At 40.4% G+C, this 22,295-nt stretch overlaps 1 protein-coding gene across 1 annotated transcript; it reads left to right on the top strand.

The window, feature by feature from the left end:
- Positions 1-484: 484 nt before the first annotated feature.
- LOC128665044 (uncharacterized) lies at positions 485-2,187 on the top strand. The gene is made up of 2 exons (XM_053719802.1): positions 485-1,294; positions 2,083-2,187. The coding sequence occupies exon 1, from the start codon at positions 516-518 to the stop codon at positions 1,149-1,151; it is 636 nt and encodes a 211-aa protein (XP_053575777.1). The 5' UTR covers positions 485-515; the 3' UTR covers positions 1,152-1,294; positions 2,083-2,187.
- Positions 2,188-22,295: the final 20,108 nt, after the last annotated feature.

Raw genomic sequence — 22,295 nt, 5'->3', positions numbered from 1 at the left:
CGAAACTAGACATTGAGTCGGCATTTAGGCTTCTTCCACTCCACCCCTCAGTTTTCCATCTAATGGGTTGTAAGTTTGCAGGTGTGTACTACGTGGATCGCTGCCTGCCCATGGGCTGCTCTTTGTCATGCGCCTTGTTTGAAGCGTTCAGTAGTTTCCTTCATTGGGTCGTAGCTTCAGAAGTGGGCAGCGATCCCATAGCACACTACCTGGACGATTTTCTCATTGTAGGGAGAGCAGGCTCCGATGATTGTTTATCCACAATGAACATCATGCGCAGCGTCATGAGACATTTCGGGGTGCCCCTGGTAGAGGACAAAACGCAAGGCCCCGCGTCCTGTTTAGTTTTCCTGGGAATCGAAATCGACACCCAGGCTCGGCTCTGTAGGTTGCCACCTGATAAAGTTCAGGGCATGCTTGAGGCGGTCAGAGCGGCAGTCTCTCATGCAGTTATTTCCCTGAAACAGTTACAATCCCTGTTAGGTTTGCTTAATTTCGCTTGCAGAGTTATCCCCATGGGTCGGGTTTTTAACCGTAGACTGGAAAGACAGCTTAGTGGTAGGTCAAACCCGAAATCAAAGATAACCCTAGGGAGTGAATTGCTGGCTGACCTAGTAGTCTGGGAACAGTTTCTCACGCGATTTAACGGGATTCGGGTCTGGCGTACCCCTCCCATGTCTAGCCAGTTACTGCACCTTTTCACTGACGCAGCTGGATCGCACGGTTACGGGGCCTATTTCCAGGGAGAGTGGAGCGCGGAGCCCTGGCCGGAGTCCTGGGCCCCAGCAGGCCTTACTCGAAACCTGACTCTCCTGGAGCTATTCCCCGTGGTCTTGGCGGTCGAGCTGTGGGGTGGGAAGTTGTCGAACGGGACTGTTGTGTTCTGGACAGACAACATCAGTGTGGTTTTTGCGATCAATAACTTGTCAGCCACCTCAGCAAAGGTCATTACCTTGCTGCGCCACCTGGTGTTGCGCTGTCTGGACCTTAACATCCAGTTCCAGGCCCGTCATGTCCCGGGCGTTAACAATGTTGTAGCTGACGCCCTGTCACGATTCGAATGGGTGACATTTCGCAAGTTAGCCCCCACAGCTGCAGCCGTGGGTTTACGCTGTCCTGATTTCCTTTGGCAGCTCGTCCTTCCTGGATAGCCTTACTGCCGTTGGTCCGCTCCTCCTTAGCACCATCCACTTGGCACGCCTATGCCCGCATGTGGTCTGAATGGGACAATTTCTGTGCGTCCAGGGGAGCCGACGCTGCTCAGGGGTCTAGGGACAACTTACATGATTGGCTGGTGAGTTTGCATGCCTCTGGGGCCCGTCAGGGGGCAATACAATCCAAATTGGCCGCCCTCTCATTTTTCTATAGGGCATTAGCCATTCCTGACCCAACCAATTCCTTTTTTATTAGGCAGGTGATCAAGGGTTGGGGCAGATCGCAGCAGCGGAAAATAGACACGCGCGAACCCATCACCCGCGACCGCCTGGAGCGATTGCTCTTGGCGCTCGACGTGGTCTGTAGATCAGATTTTGAAGCCCTACTCTTCAAAACTGCGTTTAATCTGGCCTTTGCCGCCGCTCTTAGAGTTAGTGAGGTAGTAGCACCCTCCAAGCAGGCGTCAGGGGCAGGTATACAACTGCAACATGTTAGAGCTGCCCCTGATTCCTTACTTCTTTTTCTGCCGCGATCAAAGACAGATCAGGAGGGTAAGGGAACCTGGATCCCCGTTCACCCTCAGGTGAACAGCGCATGCTGCCCGGTTAACTGCGTTAACCTTTACCTGGCTCAAAGGCCGCCTGGCCCGGGGCAATTTCTGGTCCATGCGGACGGCAGATCCCTTTCCAAATTTCAGTTCGGTAGGGTCCTAAAATTGGCGGCAGTCCAGGCGGGGCTGGACGCTAGCAGACTGGCCCCGCACTCTTTTCGCATAGGGGCCGCGACTAACGCTGCGCAAGTGGGCTCCTCGTGCGAGGACATAAAACGTATTGGGCGTTGGCGGTCCAATTGTTTCAGAACCTATGTCCGTCCAATTGTTTAATGTTTAGATGTTAATTCAGGATACTAAAATGTTTGTCTCCACAGGCACTACCCCCGGGGTGAAGCGAATCTGGATTGTGGGCCACTCCTTTGTCCACTGGGCCTCCCTACGCTGTGCGTCCCTCCCATTTGGCCAATCCCTAGGTCTCCCTCCCAACAAGGCATCCGTTAGGTGTTTGGGTGATAGGGGGATGTGCTGGCCCCAATTAGCAGGAACCATATCTGAGGCCCTGGTACGCTGGGGGAAGCCTCACATTATTATTCTTCACCTAGGGGGTAACGATGTGGGGGCCATACCAGTTTTACAGTTGATTAAGGTTATGCAGGCAGACATTGGGTGGCTAAGAGTACGCATCCCGGGGGTCATGATAGGGTGGTCCCATATAATACCCCGTCTCCACTGGAGGCATATGTCGGCCCATACGGCGGCATACCGGGTTAGGAAGAAGATCAATGCATCTGTAGCGAAAACCGTCACTGGGTCAGGTGGCTTCGTGGTACGGCACGAAGCCATTTCGGCTGATAGAACCGAGCTATATAGAAGGGATAAAGTTCACCTTTCAGATGTGGGGCTGGATTTATTCATAGGGGACATTCAGAGAGCTCTGTTACCCCTCCTGTAAATCGGGTTGTGGGTTGGCGGCAAGGGTACCATTAAAATGCTTCCTTGTGGCGGGAGATCCTCGGTCCGGTTGCGCAGGAGAAGGTCGCTAGGGGTGAGTGATGGCCAGACTTCCGGGGAGGAGGGTAGGCCCTCACGTGCACGTGACAGTAACCCTCCTTCCTCCCTTTTGAGGGATGGTCACGTGATCTCTGCAACCCCTCAGCGTCATCTCCTTAGGGCAGAGACCCCTCTGCTGCTGTTCCCGTTGGGCCGGTGATCTCCTGCTGTTCTGGGTAGCTGATCTCTATGCCGCCATATATATTTTCAGTTCTATCAGTTCTATCTAGTTTGTTAGGTTAATAAAATTTTATGGCCTGTGACGGTCACAAAATTTTCCCATAAAAAGTTTGTCTGTGGTTATTTCGCACTACATTCTCATGTACATAGTTATTTAATTAAGTTATGTTAAATCCTCTCCTCTGTGAAGAAGGATCCGGTAAGCATTTAATCCCTTAATGCAGTGTAGGGCTTAGTATAAGCCTGGAGCAGTCTAAGGGTTAAGGCTGTAGGAGAGTGGGTTAGAAGAGAGAGGGAAGGTGCTGGGTGCAACATTGTTGCAATTTAGGGTAGGCCCCTCCTTACCAGTAGATAAGCCAAGTTCTCCCTTGCAACTTCCTCTTCTTCTCCGGATCCTGGCTGAAGCAGTTTTTCCCCTCCCTCCCTTCCCCTTTTGTAATGTTTTAATGATGTTGTATTTTCGACGGCACCTTAATGGCAGGGCTATGGCTACTCACCCTAGGCCCAATAAGCCATTACTGTAGGATATGGATCTCCTCTCCCTGTTATGCGGTTTACACGGCTTGGTAACAGGGAATCCTTATCTAGGTGGAAGATCTTCTTTTCACCCTGGCGGCGGGAGATCCTCGGTCCGGTTGCGCAGGAGAAGGTCGCTAGGGGTGAGTGATGGCCAGACTTCCGGGGAGGAGGGTAGGCCCTCACGTGCACGTGACGGTAACCCTCCTTCCTCCCTTTTGAGGGATGGTCACGTGATCTCTGCAACCCCTCAGCGTCATCTCCTTAGGGCAGAGACCCCTCTGCTGCTGTTCCCGTTGGGCCGGTGATCTCCTGCTGTTCTGGGTAGCTGATCTCTATGCCGCCATATATATTTTCAGTTCTATCAGTTCTATCTAGTTTGTTAGGTTAATAAAATTTTATGGCCTGTGACGGTCACAAAATTTTCCCATAAAAAGTTTGTATGTGGTTATTTCGCACTACATTCTCATGTACATAGTTATTTAATTAAGTTATGTTAAATCCTCTCCTCTGTGAAGAAGGATCCGGTAAGCATTTAATCCCTTATACTAAAAGCATTTTGATTTTTTTTTTTACTACTGATAACTAAATACTTTATATCACACTCTTAGAAGTGTTTATTAATATCCTTGTAACACATTTGTAAAACAATAGTATATAGAACTTATGAAAATAGAACACTTTCCAATGTCTATATTAACAATGTAACTACTAATTGATTTTAAATTAAATAAGGTTATAAATTTATTGCTAATATTGATTCAACAGTACTGAGATATTTGGAGAAATGTAGTATACACTATTGGATATGAACATTTCCTTTTATTGCAGTCTTCAGCAGGTTTTGACTAGGACTCCTGTGATCCTTAAAGCAGCGTACACTCATGGCAAATGACGTCCTACAACTTATCCTATATACACACAAAATACCAGAAATTCTTCATTACAAGAAAAAAATGCTCACAGGCTCAGATCGTTCTTTTGAGAGTTATTTCTACCATATTAAGTAACACCAGGGACTTTGAGTACTATACATGGCATCAATTAAGACAGCTACAGTCAATCATCACTACAAAAACTACAAACACAGAAAATGCCTTGCAGTCGTGTCCCTGTGTGCACAAACGCTGAACAATTTCATAGCTGAATTTCTCAAAACTAGATTTCAAATTGACAATAACAACTTTATCTGAACTTCCTGTTTTATTAAAGTATTACACAACTCTGCATAAATCATGATTCTGCTAATTTGGGGAAATGTGACTTCTGTTTTTTCTGTTATCAACATTTTTTTTTACACACAAAGGAACAGAAAAAAAAAACTATGAATAACTGCATAAAAAGGCTCTCCCCTGTGTACATATATTTTCAACAAATGCACTTTCAGTGCTTGTTCAAACCATATTTTAGATATGTGTGTGAATAAATTTGTTTGTACATATGTTTATCTTGTACTTTTGTGCATATCCACTGCATCTGGATATATGGACTGTGGATTAGGTAGAAAACCTTCCCAGAAATACAGAGCCCTCCCTATATACCCAAATCAGTCTAGTTTCTACATGTTCAGTACTGTAATTGTGGTATAACTTTAAGTGTTTTTCTTTAACAAATATGAAAAAAGGTTTTACCCCCTCGTTATTGAAAGGGTCTATTCATCTCTGAGTAGTCTCGGTGACCACATTTGTGACATTGCAAGTAGCCCCACCAAATTATCCCTGGGGCTACATCAATGTATTTATAAGGACACAAAACTTCCAAGATTGTTAATTTTCAGCTTATTTAAAACCACCCCTAACTGGCCTCATTAAAATCTACCATTAAATATAGTAGAATTGCTTAATAAAGAGACAATGCAATGGCATCAAGGGGCCGAATTATCAATGTGCGGGTGGATATGATCCGCTGTAGCGGATCATCTCCACCGCACATCGATAAATACTGACAGCATAATCTAGCTGCTAGCAGGGGGTGTCTGATAAGCTGATTGCTGTCCGCCGTGGCAGACGAGTTAAGGAGTTAAGACGCTGCTTCTTAACTCCTGTTTACGGCGAGCCTGAAGGCTCGTGCGGAAACAGATGCATTGGGGCCGATTGACGGCTTGATAAATCGGCCCCTTAGCCTGAATTTTACATGAGCAGTAGATTTTTTTCTGACATATTTAAAAATGGACTTCAACTTGCTGGCCCCTTGTATCATGTGATACCATCAGCCAATCACAAACTTACATACATATACACTGTGATCTCTTGCACATGCTCGGTAGGAGCTGATGTCTCAGAAAGTGTGTGTATAAAAAGAAAACACCATTTGATAATAGAAGTAAATTGCAAAGTTATTTAAGTTACAGGTCTTTATGGATATAGCCCTTGAGTGGGGAGTATCTTCATGTATTATTTCTGACATTCCTAATGTAGATGAAGGGACATAAACTGTTTAGAAAACAAGGCATTTATCACTTTGTTGCAAATCTTCAGTGGCTCAAATAACCCAAAACTTACCTTGTATGGAAGAGCCCATCTAGACTTCTGGAGTAGACAAGGTTTGTCATTGTTACTTTGTTAACAAAGGTTGCTTTGGTTTGCAGTTTTTTGTTTTTTTGGGGGGCGGGGGTAATAATATTTTTATTGAAAAACAAATAAGTTGTACAAAATATTCAAAGTAATGTGCTTTTCATTGTACAATTAAACTGCCGGTAATCCGCGCCTTATACAGCTCTTTTCAATAATTGTGTAATGTCCATATGTGATCGTTCCAGAGTGATGACAATTGTCAGCTTCCATGCGGACTCTCCGGCTCATACAATATTGTAAACAATAATTATAAAATCATATAAATCAAAGGTTACATAAATGGTTCTCAAAACATTTTTAATATAATATACTAAGGTGGAATGGGCCTCTCAACCTGATGTAAGCTATGAGCTATCAACTGGGTTTCTTGGGCTCTCCAGTGTCCTACAAATGTGTTGTTGCAGACAGATGAAAGGTACATGTTTCTTTCTGTTTTAGTGCTGCTAGTTGAAGCACCTTACTCTGGGCGATGTTTACATCTAGTCCACTGTTCTAACATGAGTTTGTGTATGTCTATTGTCCCTTGTTGGATATGATGATATCGTTCTAAGTGTGTCTACTTGCTGTTTCCATTCCTCTACTGTTGGGACTATCCGTGGCTTCCATTGCTTTAGAATGAGCATTTTAGCGCTGTTTAACATAACCAACATCAAGGCTCTGTTCGGTTTGTTTTCAAGTTTGGGTAGGGATAGGTACAATAATGTTTTAGGGCTGTTCTGTAGCGGTTTCCCTATGGTATATTCTATGTGGTCAAGGATCCCCACCCAGTATGTGTCTAGCTTAGGGCAGTCCCACCAGATGTGAGTTGGTGTTCCGTCCCCTCCACAGTCTTTCCAATATTTACCAGAGGCTAATTTGTAAATAAGCTGTAACCTACTAAAAATTTGTAGCTAGATTCCTGTACTCTCGTAGATATTGAGACTTTTTTTGTGATTCAGAATGCTACCTGCCAGTCTTGGTTCATTATCTCAGTTTGTATTTCCTTTTCCCAGGCTTTTATATACAAAGGAAGGGAATGTGTATCCTCCATTAATAAGAGTTTGTAAGTTAGTGATATTGCATATGTCGTGGGGGTATTTCGCAGACATATGCTTTCAAATGGGGTCGCTTGTCTTGTAATGCTTTGTTTGTACCTATGTGTCGCGAGAAAGTGATTAAGTTGTGTGTGTGAGAACCAACTTATGTTTATATCAGGCATAGTTTCTGTTATCTCACGCTGTGGCTTAAACTTACCCCCTTCGGTTAATGTTGCAAGTGTCCAGTCTTTAAAGGGTGTTTTTCGACCTGGCTCTTTCTCTGTATGGTTCCATGGTACTGTAGGATTTTGGTAAACAGGTGTCAGTGGGGACTGTTTTTAATATATATTTGTAGTAGTGTGTATAATCTTGTCCCAATTTGTGTAAAAGTCTATGAACAGTGGGTATGTTGTGATTGCTGTTGGCCTTTCTTTCACTGAAATCCAGGCTTTCAAGCCAGCATTTCTTGTGTCTAAGATGTCACAATCCAGTTGTACCCACTTCTTGTTGGGATCATTGTTGCACCAGTCAATGAGTCTGTGTAGGGTGATGGCTTGTTTATAGATATGGATTTTAGGTACTCCAAGACCTCCTTTGACCCTTGGTAGGTAGAGTGTTTTTTTGGCTACTCTAGGGCTGATATCTCCCCATATGTATTGTTCCAGAATGTTTTGAATCTTGTGTAGATAGTTTATTGGTAATGGGATGGGCGTGGTCTGAAGAAAATATAGCTATCTGGGCAGTACATTAATTTTAACCACATTGATCCAGCCCACCCAGGAAATCGATTTGTTTTTCTAACTAGACAGGTCAGCAACTAAGGTGTGTTCTAAAGTTTTATAATTAACTTGGAATATGACTTTTGGGTCTGGGGAGAGGTATATTCCTAGATATTTCATTTTAGTTTGTTGTGCTCTCAGAGGGCAGTCCTGCAGTGTCATGGTTAATTCTTCTGGGTTATATGTAATGTTCATTAACTCTGATTTAGTTACGTTAAGGTGGAAATTGGAAAACTGTCCGTAGTCTCTAAAAATGGTCAAAGTTTTGTCCAAAGATATGTCGATATTAGTCAGTGTAAGCAGTATATAATCCGCGTATAATGCCAGTTTGTGTTCGCACATCTTAGTGAGCATCCCTGAGATTTGTGTATCTTCCTGAATTTTCTGAGCTAGGGCTTCTATAGATATAGCAAAGAGGATTAGCGAGAGGGGACATCTCTGCCTTGTGCCATTTCTAATAGAGAATCTATCAGACAGAAGGCCATTTACCTTAACTTGTGCTGTGGGATTTCGGTATAACGTGAAAATTTGGTCTATAAAGGTTTCGCTAAATTTCATCTTGTTCAGGACCGCTTTTAGGAATTGCCAATGTACCTGATCAAAGGCTCTCGGCGTTGGTCAAGACAAGGACTAGGGGTATGTGATGTTGTTGAGCGTGTGATATTAATTGTAGCACTTTTAATGTGTTATCTCATGCCTCCCTTCCAAGAACGAAACCTACCTGATCCGGGTGGATCAGTTTGGGTAAGAACCTGTTAATTCTGGTAGCCAAAATTTTAGCATATATTTTGATGTCCGAATTCAAAAGGGAGATGGGGAGGAAATTCTCTGGTTTGTGTTGGCTTTTTACCTGCTTGGGAAGGACAGTAATATTTGCCTCTAACATTTGTTCTGTAAATCAGCTCTCTTTAAATAACGAATTAAATAGGGATGCTTGGGGTGTTAACAAATGGTGTATATATGTTTTGTAATATTTTATATCTAAACCTTCTGGCCCTGGACTTTTGCCGTTGGGCATTCTTTTGATGGCCGCCTTAATTTCTTCATGTGTGATTGGTAAGTCTAGTGACAGTATCTTCAGGGTTTAGCGTTTGTAGGTGCACATTATTTAAATATCTATTTAATTTTGTGTGCAATCATTAATAGTATTGTATAGTTTCTCATAATATTGTCGGAATGTCTCCGCTATTTTCTTGTCAACTTTATATATTTGGCCTGTCGTGTCCAATATTGTGTGTATATGCGTGTTTAATTGTTTCCATTTAAGTGCTTTGGCCAATGACAAGTCTACCTTGTCATTTGCATCAAAATACTTTTGTTGTAGTATTGTGGCCTTGCGCTGGTGATCTTTAATGAAATTGTTGTTAAGACCACTCCTTGCTTTAGTCAGGGATTCTAATATAATTGTGGAGGTGGGGGCCTTTTTATGTTCCAATTCTTAGTATCTTATTTGGGAGAGAGAGGCTGTCATTTGTAGAGAACTCCACCATACTTCCAATCATGTGGTCTCTACCAATATGAGACCTAGCTGATCTGTGATAAGCTAGTCAATTCTGGTATATATGTGATGGGGGTGTGAATAAAATGTGTAGTGTTGCAAATTCGGGTTTACTTATCTCCATACGTCATGAAGCTTTAGCAGTTGTAGTTTAGTGTTTCTGGCTTTAATTACTTTTTATGGAGTACATTTCTTTCCCGCTGAAGTATCACATACTGGGTCTAGTGATAAATTGAAATCTCCTGCCATGAATAGAATGCCTTTTGTGTGTTCAAGCAATAGCTGAGCCACTTGTTTGAATACTATGTGCTGCCCCTGATTGGGTAGGTATACATTTGCTATGGTTACTTATGAATTGAACAAGAATCCTATGACTATTAAGTATGAGCCATTGGGGGTCTTTAATTATGTATGTTGGTTCAAAGTGAATCGAGTTTTTAATGAAGATACCCACTCCGCCTTTCATTGAGGTGCCTGAAGCTATAAAAAAATTCCTGCACTTGTGGTTTAGAAGTTTGGGCTCTCTCCCTTTTTAAAAATGTGTCTCTTGAATGTACAAGATGTCCCCTGCTTCTTAATGTAGTTGATTAAATGCTACAGACCTCTTTTTCTGGGCTATCAAGCCCCTTAGCGTTGATTGAAATTAGTTTAAGGGGATGTGGTTGCATCTTCCCTGGGCCTGCCATTTTGATGAAGGGCCTGATATGAGGTTGGGGGGATATCAAGGGTAGTCAGTGGTGTCACTAGGGTTGGTGTCACCCAATGCGGTAAGTCTTGGTGTCACCCCCTCCCCAGAAAGCAGACACACACAAAAACACAGGCAAACACACATACAAACACTCAGACACACTTAAAAACATACTCAGATGCACACACAAACACTCGGAAACACACTCAGACACACACACAAAAACACACACACAAAAACACTGAGACACACAAAAACTCAGACACACACATACAAAATATGTAAACTGCACTGCATTAATTATGAAGCTCATGCCTAGAGCTGCTCCCTGGCTCAGCAGAACATCAAATGAAAGATAAACAGAGCACTCTAAAATAAATCACTAAAGAAAAGGTTTAGGCGTGCAAACTATGACAATTCTGCTCTCTGACTCTGTTCCAAGTCTGTCAGTGCACAGCCCTGGGCCGCATGTCACTGAGCAGTGAGCACAGATAGGCAGGCAGGTTTAGGTTAGCAGCGCAACTTTGCAAGCCCCACGGCACACCCACAACATTCATAGTGAAATTGGGCAGGGGAGGAGCAAAGTACAAACAAGCAAAAGCAGCCGGGAAAACTATTTGTTGAAATTGCAGCACTGGCTCAAGGGGCAAAAAAATTGTGTGTCTACAACTTCCCCAGTCCCACTAATGTTCACAAATGCCAGCCTCTAATAAAATAATCTATGCATCTCAAAATTGTATTTCTTTGAATTTCAATAAAATTAAAAAAAAAAAAATGTTTGGTGTCAACCCCTGGAGGGTGTCACCCAGGTGTGTTCGGTGTGTTCAGAGCGGGTGGTGAGCGCTGCATCGGTGGCTTTGTTTCCCTATCCCCTTTTGAGTGCTGTGCTGTGATATGTTGGTTATATACTATCAGGTGAGAGGTGTAAATGTAACAAATATCCTGAAAATCAGTGCACACTAACAATTAAGCTTAACGTGAGGTAAGTATAAACGGTATGAACAATATGACAATAATATTAGTAACAATGAAAACTAAATAATATAGCAGACAGGGCAGTATCCCCGCCCCCAAACCCAACATTTGAGATATAAACATGTATATTATACGACCTGTAGCCATGGCAAGTTAGTGAGAGTCCCCTTGAGCAGGTGAATGTGAACTGTCAGTAGGCAGGCAAGTGCCCACTTGACCTGAGGTAGCATTTGCTGTGGAAGGTTGCCTTTCAGAGTCCAGTCTTGTCATATCATCAGTTGAGAGCAGTGGCCTGCCTTGAGACAATTGAGGTTCAGCATGTCCTTTCCTTGGATGATCCGGCGAATGAATATTGATCCGTAGTGCTTCACAGAAGTGGGATAGATCCTCTTTGTTCTTGTAGATTGCTGTGGTGTCTCATCTAGTTGCTAGAATTCTGACTGGGAAGCCCCAGCTGTCAGGTATTTTCTGATCACGCAAGGTGGCGGTGATGTGGTTCAGGTCCCTCCTCTTCTGGAGAGTTGCTGGGCTCAGATCTGTGAAGATTTGTATGCGATTTCCAGCATGTGTTAAGTCTTGTTTCTGTCTTGAGTGCTTTAAGATTTCGCCTTTATCTTTGAAGTGAAGTAGCTTAAGTATTACATATCTTGGTGGTGCTTTAGGTGGTGGTTTAGCGCGTAGCGCGCAGTGCGCTTTTTCAATGATCACTTCTGGCGCATAGCTATCTCCCTTTATAGTGAGAAATAGGTCCTGTAGGCAGCCCTCTAATGCCCCTGATTGAATGGACTCTGGTATTCCATGTATCCGGAGATTGTTCCTCTTGCCTCTATTATATAGATCTTCCACCTTTTCCAAGAGGTGGTGTATGGTTTCCTTTTGATCATATACTAAACGAGATATATGTTGGATATCATTATATTTCGTATTATGGTTTTCTTCTAGATTTGTGACTCATTGCGTCACTCTTGTCAAGTCCCTTTTAGGTCACCATACCAGGTTTTAACTTCTGACATGATTTCTTTGAGGTCATCTTTGGTACATAGTGATTTTAGATCTTCTTTTGTAATGTTTGATGAGCTGGGCATTGTGGGTGGCAGGTTCTGCTGCACTTCAGACTGTACATGGTTGTTTGAAGCAGTAGTAAATGGAGCTAGATTAGACTCTGTTGGTTTTAGATATTGTTGCAACATTCTGGTATTCATAGTTTGGTCTGGTGTATTAGATTTGCGACCAGGCATAACTTAATGCTTGTGAGTTTGCTGAGGGTTAACAATAATTCTGTTTTTTATAACAAGGGTTAGTTGTGTGTCCCAGGGGCGAGCCTATTAGCTCTATATATTAGGAAAGGAGTTTAAAGGCTCCAGAACATTTGATCCTTGAGCTAGCCAGGCCTTTTCTCCTTCTGCCTTTTGTCTTATTTTAATGTGTGAATCTGTGTATTTGCTTTCTTGCAGTAAAATTTAGTTGAGTGCGCTCTATGTAAGCTTGTCTGAATTGTAGTTTAAAGTGTATTGGTTAATGCACTTGGGTGATAAATTTTAAACACTTTTCATGCCATTCTCCCTGTTTCCAATCCCAGGTGTTAACAGCAGGCAGACCCAAGGATTCCCAGCACACTGCTGTCTATCAACTGTCTAGGCAATTAGATTAGGTGTAATATGGCAGGGTGATCTGCTGCATCACTATTCTAGTGTGCCTCTGATACTGTAATCCTGTTGCTCTATGGGAGTGCATGTCCCCAAATTGGGCCCTGTGGCTGAGGCTGATGGGCATTTTGCATGTTATTTGTCCCTTAATAGCCGTTCTCTCCCTGCATGGCATCTTACTTGCCTGAGCTCCGGCAGTTGCAGTGTTATGGCCTTTTCATGTGGTGCGGGTCCATGTCTGAGCCGCCCGGTGCTTAATACTGCTGCTTACTGCTGTGATAGCTAATCTATGCGGCATCTACTCCGTTTGGGTCTCTGTGGTCTAAACAGGTAGCTACCCTTGCAGCGGCTTTGGTCCATGCAGGTTTGTGGCCTGCTTGTGGTCCGTCTGTATGCCGCTTCTGTGTGGAGTTGCGGGTGTAGCGGCTCTTTCCAATTATCCCCACCTGTGAGTATTTGCTCTAGGGGTGTTTAGCTGCTCTTGGGGACATTTTTTTTAAAGTCTAATTGGCTGTGGCTGTTGGGTTTGGATGGCGTGGGCCTAGGAGCTGTCTCTTCACGCGGCCATGTCACTGAACGGCCAAGCTCCGCCCCGGTTTGCATTTTTTTTTCCATCACCTCTCAACTCATCTTAAAGCTCTAAGATTCCACAGAATAATAAAAGACAGTCTAAAGCTACTGTAATTAGGGACGTGTCCATTTTCCCAAGAACTTCTGGAATTGTGAAATCCTTTTGGGAGACTAAAGGTATTCCATATTTACCTTTAGCTGATATGTATTAGCGCTCACTCTGTAAGGTTTTTTAGTGTATTTATAGGAATTTTGAGGTTTGGGAAACTTTGCCCCTCCTGGTAGGATTGTATATCCCATACGTCAGTAGCATGGACTCTTGCCAATTACATGAAAGAAACAACAACATATTTTTAGTATCTTTAGATTCTGCTGAATTAATGTTTTGGGTTTTTTTGTGTGGCATTTTTGACTCCAGTACAACTTATTTTATCTACCATTTAGCATGATTTATAATCCTTCCAATCAGTTTTGTTACCAATTTGAAATTCAATAAGCATTATTCTAATAAGAAATTAGGGAATTTGAATCTTCAGCCTTAGCGTTACATTTAAATGAGGTTTCTTTCCTTCAGTAAAGCTGTACAATTATCATTAGAGCAAATAATTTACTTTCTAATTGGCATCACTGATTGCAATGGAAATTACATTTTAAAAAATCTACTATTTTAAATGTTTATGTTTTGGCTAAAATCAGCAATATATTTCAAATGAGATCTGCTTTATTTGAACCCTGTCATATGGATGAAAACAGCAGTAAAAAACAGTAATGGGATAGTAAACATCTTGTGTTTTTTATATAAAATGTTTAGTTATGAGTAAATAAACAGATTCGTAATATACCTTTGCACCTGTTTCATCTAATCTATCTCTAAAAATTGCAAAAACAATGCATTCGATACTAACAATATGACTGTGCCTAGCCTTGTTGTCTCCAGACTAAAGCCCACACTGGCTTCTCCAAATAAGGTGAATGGTATTTGCAGTTTGACTATTGAAAAACAGTAGCAATAAAAATTATCACCTAGATTACAAGTTTTGCGGTAACAGGGGTGCAGTGCTAACGCGCAGTTTTGTCTCACCGCTCACCTACAAACAACGCTGGTATTACAGGTTTTTTTAAATCCGGCGTTAGCCGCAAAAAGGTGAACGTAGAGCAAAATTTAGCTCCACATCTCACCTCAATACCAGCGCTGCTTACGATAGCGGTGAGCTGGCAAAACGTGCTCGTTCACGATTTCCCCATAGGAATCAATGGGGCAGATTCAGCTGAAAAAAGTCTAACACCTGCAAAAAAGCAGCGTTCAGCTCCTAACGCAGCCCCATTGATTCCTATGGGGAAATAAAAGTTATGTCTACACCTAACACCCTAACATGAACCCCGAGTCTAAACACCCCTAATATTACACTTATTAACCCCTAATCTGCCGCCCCCGACATCGCCGACACCTGCATAATATTATTAACCCCTAATCTACCGCTCCGGAAACCACCGCCACCTACATTATACTTATGAACCCCTAATCTGATGCCCCCAACATCGCCAAACCCTACATTATATTTATTAACACCTAATCTGCCGCCCACAACGTCGCCGCCACTATAATAAATAAATTAACCCCTAAACCTAAGTCTAACCCTAACCCTAACACCCCCCTAACTTAAATATAATTTTAAATAATCTAAATAAAATTACTACAATTAACTAAATTATTCCTATTTGAAACTAAATACTTACCTCTAAATTAAACCCTAAGCTAGCTACAATATAACTAATAGTTACATTGTAACTAGCTTAGGGTTTATTTTTATTTTACAGGCAACTTTGTATTTATTTTAACTAGGTATAATAGTTATTAAATAGTTATTAACTATTTAATAACTTCCTAGTTAAAATAAAAACAAATATACCTGTAAAATAAAACCTAACCTAAGTTACAATTACACCTAACACTACACTATCATTAAATAAATTAACTACAATTAATTACAATTAAATTAAATAAACTAAAGTACGAAAAAAACACCCACTAAATTACAGAAAATAATAAAATAATTACAAATTTTTTAAACTAATTACACCTAATCTAATCCCCCTAATAAAATAAAAAGCCCACCAAAATAAAAAAAATCCCTACCCTATACTAAATTACAAATAGCCCTTAAAAGGGCCTTTTTCGGGGCATTTCCCAAAAGTAATCAGCGCTTTTACCTGTAAAAAAAAATACAATACCCCCCTCCAACATTAAAACCCACCACCCACACACCCAACCCTACTCTAAAACCCACCCAATCCCCCCTTAATAAAACCTAACACTAACTCCTTGAAGATCACCCTACCTTGAGACGTCTTCACCCAACCGGGATTTTTTTTATTTTGGGGGGCTTTTTTCTTTTATTAGGGGGATTAGATTAGGTGTAATTAGTTTAAAAAACTTGTAATTATTTTATTATTTTCTGTAATTTAGTGGTTTTTTTTTTCCGTATTTTAGTTTATTTAATTTAATTGCAATTAGTTGTAGTTAATTTAGTTAATGTATTTAATGATAGTGTAGTGTTAGGTGTAATTGTAACTTAGGTTAGGTTTTATTTTACAGATATATTTGTTTTCATTTTAACTAGGAAGTTATTAAATAGTTAATAACTATTTAATAACTATTGTACCTAGTTAAAATAAACACAAAGTTGCCTGTAAAATAAATATAAACCATAAGCTAGATACAAAATGTAACTATTAGTTATATTGTAGCTATCTTAGGGTTTATTTTATAGGTAAGTATTTAGTTTTAAATAGGAATTATTTAGTTAATTGTAGTTGTTTTATTTAGATTATTTTAAATTATATTTAAGTTAGGGGGGTGTTAGGGTTAGGGTTAGACTTAGGTTTAGGGTTTTATAACTTTAATATAGTTGCGGCAACGTTGGGGGAGGCAGATTAGGGGTTAATAAATGTAGGTAGGTAGGTGTTGGCGATGTTAAGGATGGCAGATTAGGGGTTAATAAAATTTAACTAATGTTTGCGAGGCGGGAGTGTGGCAGTTTAGGGGTAATATAGTTATTGAAGTGGCGGCAATGTCTGGTCAACAGATTAGGGGTTAAAATGTATTTAAGTGTTTGTGATGTGGGGGGGCTCAGTTTAGGGGTTAATAGGTAGTTTATGGGTGCTAGTGTACTTTTTAGCACTTTAGTTAAGAGTTTTATGTTACGACGTTAGCCCATAAAACTCTTAACTACTGACTTTTAAATGCGGTAAGAGTCTTGACAGGAGATGTTGTACCGCTCACTTTTTCCAAGACTCGTAATACCGGCGCTAAGCAAGTCCCATTGAAAAGATAGGATACGCAATTTACATAAGTGGATTTGCGGTATGCTCGAGTCGTGGAAAAAAAGTGAGCGGTACACCTGTACCTGCCAGACTTGTAATACCAGCGGGCGTTAAAAACCAGCGTTGGGACCTCTCAACGCTGCTTTATAAGGCTAACGCAAGATTCATAATCTAGCCGTATGTTAATTTATATTAAAAATGTGTTGACTTGGCTATGTTTTTCAGTAGCAATAAAACAAAGATCTCTTTTAATTTATAATATAAAAGTTTCTATTTTATTTCTTTAAAAGCTTATGGATATTAACAGTGAAACAAGTACATCTAACATTCACCTAGATTACGAGTTTTGCGTTACGGTGCGTTACAGCTTTTAACGCTGAAGACCCCCCTTTTTTTTAGTTGTTTTAGTTTTACATGTTTTTAAGAGTGCGCACTCTATATTGTTATCCTATATGAATTGTGATTTTATGATTGTATTTTTAGAAGATAAAATAACCTGTTTTAAATACTGCCTTTTTTAGAAAATAGGTTTTAAACAGGTTTTAAAAGAACCAATTAAATACTGTTGTATACATTGAATTTAGCAAGGACTGATTGTGTCAATTATTCCATATTTACCTTTAGCTGATATTTATTAACACTCACTCTGAAAGGTTTTTTAGTTTAAGTTTTTAACTATCCACTTCAGGAGATAGTTGTTAGAGTGTAGTTTGGTATCTTCTATTTACCTATCTTACATTTGCCTATAAATACACCCCTCACCACACCCACAATTCAGTTTTACAAACTTTTCCTCCTATGGAGGTGGTGAAGTAAGCTTGTGCTAAGATTACTATGTTGATATGCGCTTCTCAGCATTTTGAAGCCCGATTCCTCTCAGAGTACAGTGAATGTCAGAGGGATGTGAAGGGAGTATCACCTATTGAATGCAATGGTTTTCCTCGAGGGAGATCTATTTCATAGGTTCTCTGTTATCGGTTGTAGAGATTCATCTCCTACCTCCCTTATTCAGATCGACGATATACTCTCATATTCCATTACCTCTACTGATAACTGTTTCAGTACTGGTTTGGCTATCTGCTATATGTGGATGGGTGTATTGTACTTATATTGTACTTATATTTGCCATGAGTCAGGTTTATGTATATTTCCTTTTGCAGACTATTCAGTTTCATATTTGGGAAAAAACATATTTAGGAAAATATTTTTCTTACCTGGGGTTTAGTCTTTTTTTAAAATAGACTGCTTTTTCACTAAATTTTTGCTGGCAAAATTAGGCTTGCGAGGCGCAAAATGCTGATGTTTATTGCGTCATACTTGGCGCGAAATTTTTTTGGGCGCAAAGGTACGTCCAGTGACGCAAGTTCGTCTTTTCCGGTGTCTTAGTTGACGCCGAGTTCCTTGTACAAAGTGCCTCTTCAATAATGCAAGTGTGTAATTTCCGGATGTTGTTAGCGCCAAAAATAAATTCAGTTTGCGTTGTGCGTCATACTTGGCGCCAAATAATTTCATTATTTAAAACCCCATTCCTATATGCCTCTTGCCTTTTTCTATGTCAGAGGGCTATGCTGTTTGCATTTTTTTCCCATTCCTGAAACTGCCATATAAGGAAATTGATAATTTTGCTTTATATGTTGTTTTTTTCTTTTACATTTGCAAGATGTCTCAATCTGATCCAGTCTCAGAAACCACTGCTAGAACCCTGCTGCCTGATAACAGTTCTACCAAAGCTAAGTGTATCTGTTGTAAATTTGTGGAGATTATATCTCCAGCTGTGGTATGTAATAGTTGTCATGATAATTTTACATGCAGAGAATGTATCCATCAGTAATAGTACAATGCCTGTTGTTCCTTCAACATCTAATGTACATGATATCCCTGTGAATTTAAAAGATTTTATTGCTGATGCAATTCAGAAGGCTTTGTCTGCTATCCCGCCTTCTAATAGACGTAAAAGGTAAACGATGAATTTCCAAATGACCGACAACATACGGAATTATCCTCCTCTGATGAGGATCTATCTGACTCAGAAGATCCTACCTCAGATATTGACACTGACAAATCTACTTATTTATTTAAAATGGAGTATATTACTTCATTGTTAAAAGAGGTGTTGATTACATTGGATATTGAGGAAACTAGTCCTCTTTCTGTTAAAACTAGTAAACGTTTAAACTCTGTTTATAAACATCCTGTGGTTACTCCAGAGGTTTTTCCTGTTCCTGATGCTATTTATGATATTCTAAGGAATGGAATAAGCCTGGTACTTCTTTTAACCCTTCTTCAAGTTTAAAAAATTGTATCCTTTGCCAGCAGTTAGTTTGGAGTTTTGGGAAAAGATCCCCAGAGTTGATGGGCTATTTCTACTCTTGCCAAATGTACTACTATTCCTATGAAAGATAGTACTTCTTTTAAGGAACCTTAGATAGGGAACTTGAATCTTATCTAAGGAAAGCTTATTTATATTCTGGCTATCTTCTCAGACCTGCCATTTCTATGGTTGATGTTGAAGCTGCATCAATTTTTTGATTGGAAAGTTTAGCGCAACAGGAAAAAGATCCTGATTTGTCTAGCATTGTTCGCTTGCTTCAACATGCTAATCATTTTATCTGTGATGCCATTTTTGATATCATCAAAATTGATGTTAAATCTATGTCTTTAGCTATTTTAGCTAGAAGAGCTTTGTGGCTTAAATATTGGAATGCTGACATGGTATCTAAATCTAGATTACTATCTCTTTCTTTCCAAGGTAATAATTTATTTGGTTCTCAGTTGGATTCAATTATTTCAACTGTCACTGGGGGGGAAGGGAGTTTTTTTGCCTCAGGATAAAAGACCTAAGGGTAAATCTAAGGCTTCTTTTCGTTCCTTTCGACAAAATAAGGAACAGAAACCGAATCCTTCCCCCAAAGAATCTGGTTCCAATTGGAAACCTTCTTCAAGTTGGAATAAATCCAAGCCGTTTAAGAAACCAAAGCCAGCCCCCAAGTCTGCATGTAGATCCACTATGCACAAGCACCAAGGTAACCCCCACCCCTGGGGGTATCCCCCACCCCTGCAGAATGTGACATTAGACAACAATAAGGGGATTCTATATAGTCTTGATGTGACAAGTTTATATACCTTGATCACCCATGAGGCAGGTATGGGTGCAGTAAATAGGTGTTTAACACAGGATTTGACTATAGATGAGAGACAGCAAACATTCATCTTGGATCTTTTAAACATTGTACTTAGGTGTAATTTTTTCATGTTCCAGGATAATTTTTATTTTCAGTTACAGGGCACAGCTATGGGTTCCAATGTCGCTCCAACCTATGCCAATATATTCATGAATGCTTTTGAAGAATATTTTGTATATAGTCATTATCTATTTCATCTGTATGGCGCCACATGGTGGCGCTATATAGATGATGTTTTCGGCATTTGGTTGGGCGACATTGGAACCCTGGAACATTTCGTTAGGGATCTTAATTGTGCCACACAGCATATCAAGTTTAAGTTGACTGTGAGTGAGGAAAGGATTAACTTTTTGGACACTACTGTGTACAAAAAAGATGGTATGTTGGCTGTGGATCTCTTTAGGAAACAAACGGATTATAATAATCTGTTACACTTTAGTAGTGCACATCCTCCTGCTCTGGTGAGGAGTTTACCCAGAAGCCAATTCATGCGTGTGAGGCGGATTGTCTCCGATGAAAATTTAGTTGAAGAAAGAGGCTTTTAGAAATGGGTGAACACTTCAAACAGAGAGGGTATCCGGCAGTTATTATTGAACAGGGAATTAAAGATGTATTGCAAATCCCTAGGACCAACTTACCTAAAGATAAAATAAAGGCCAAAGGTAACCATAAAATGATTTTTGTGAATGAATATTCTCCCTGGAGCAATCAAATACAGAAAGTGTTGAGAAAACATTGGCATATTTTGCAGATTTCCAATCCACATGTGAAGGATTTTACAAGTCCCCCTATGACTGCATTTAGAAGAGGTAAACACCTTAAAGACATATTAGTTCAGGCGGATGTTGCTCCAAAGAAAAATGTTAATCAAAGTTATATTGGGGAGAAAAACTTGGGTTGTTTTCCGTGTCTTGGTTGTCAAAATTGCAACAGCATTATTAAAGGCCCAATTTGTACCCATCCATATACAGGCAAAAAATATAAATTGAAGGATCATTATACCTGTAATTCAAAGTATGTAGTGTATCTAATTAAGTGTCCATGTGGGCTGGGGTACGTTGGCGAGACCACTCGCAAGGTACGAGAGCGCATTAACCAGCACAAAAGTAATATCAGGACAGGTAATCTAGAGGTCCCTGTGTCCAGCCATTTTGTTATAGCTGGACATCAAATAAACCAACTTAGATTCCATGTACTTGAACATGTACGATTACCTAGGAGAGGGTGGAATAGAATAAAAATATTAAAGAATAGGGAGTTATACTGGATACACGAGTTAGGGACTATGATCCCTAATGGAATGAATAGGGAAATGGATTGGGGGATATGTCTGTGATTTAAGATTAAATATCGGAAAATGAAAATGAAAATGCAACTGTAACAATTGATTCACTGATTACTCTAGGTGTTTGAAACTAGGAGTGGTCTTTGACTATGGATTTAAATAATATATATTTTGGCCACTAGATGGCATTATGTTTAGAAAATGATGTTATTCTATATAGGTAAGGGTTAAAAAAACAGGTGGAGGTATTTGTGGTAGGCGGAGCCTTAGCCTATTTAAGGTTGATTTTAAATGTTTTATGTTAGACATGAGTAAGGACATCAGTCCGAAACGTTGTCTGTTTTATGTTGGCCCAATAAAGTAATATTTTTAAATTAATTGGTGGTGCTGCTATATTTGAAGTCTGCATGAAGGTGCGGCCCTCATTCCAGCTCAGCTTGTAGGGGGCAGATTAAGATTCTTCCAAAGCATTTGGGCAGATTCTGTCCAAAATCAATGGATTAAGAGTATTGTCTCTCAAGGGTACCGAATAGGATTCAGAGTAAAACCTCCTGTGAGATTTTTTCTCTCACATATCCCGGCAAATCCAGTAAAGGCTCAGGCTTTTCTGAAGTGTGTTTCAGACCTGGAGCTTTCAGGGGTAATCATACCAGTTCCGTTTCAGGAACAGGGTCTGGGGTTTTATTCAAATCTATTCATTGTCCCAAAGAAAGAAAATTCATTCAGGCCAGTCCTGGATCTGAAAATTTTGAACCGTTTTGTAAGAGTGCCAACTTTCAAAATGGTGACTATAAGGACTATTCTGCCTTTTGTTCAGCAAGGTCATTATATGTCCACAATAGACTTACAGGATGCATATTTTCATTTTCCAATTCATCCAGGCCACTTTCAGTTTCTGAGATTCTCCTTTCTAGACAAGCATTACCAATTTGTCATTCTTCCATTTGGCCTAGCGACAGCTCCAAGAATATTTTGAAAGATTCTCGGTGCCCTGCTCTTTGTAATTAGAGAATGGGGCTTTGCGGTGTTTCCTTATTTGGATGATATCTTGGTACTAGCTGAGTCTCTACATTCTGCAGAATCTCACACGAATCAACTAGTGTTGTTTCTTCAAAGACATGGTTGGAGGATCAATTTACCAAAGAGTTTCTTGATTCCTCAGACAAGAGTCACCTTTTTAGGTTTCTAGATAGATTCAGTGTCTATGCCTCAATCATTCCCTTCAGTAGCTATGTGCATGGAAGTTTTAGGTCTCATGACTGCAGCATCGGACACGATCCCCTTTGCTCATTTTCATATGCGACC

Source organism: Bombina bombina, chromosome 6 (genome assembly GCF_027579735.1).
Source record: "Bombina bombina isolate aBomBom1 chromosome 6, aBomBom1.pri, whole genome shotgun sequence".
NCBI lineage: Eukaryota > Metazoa > Chordata > Amphibia > Anura > Bombinatoridae > Bombina > Bombina bombina.
This window is presented reverse-complemented; position numbering and strand designations above follow the sequence as displayed.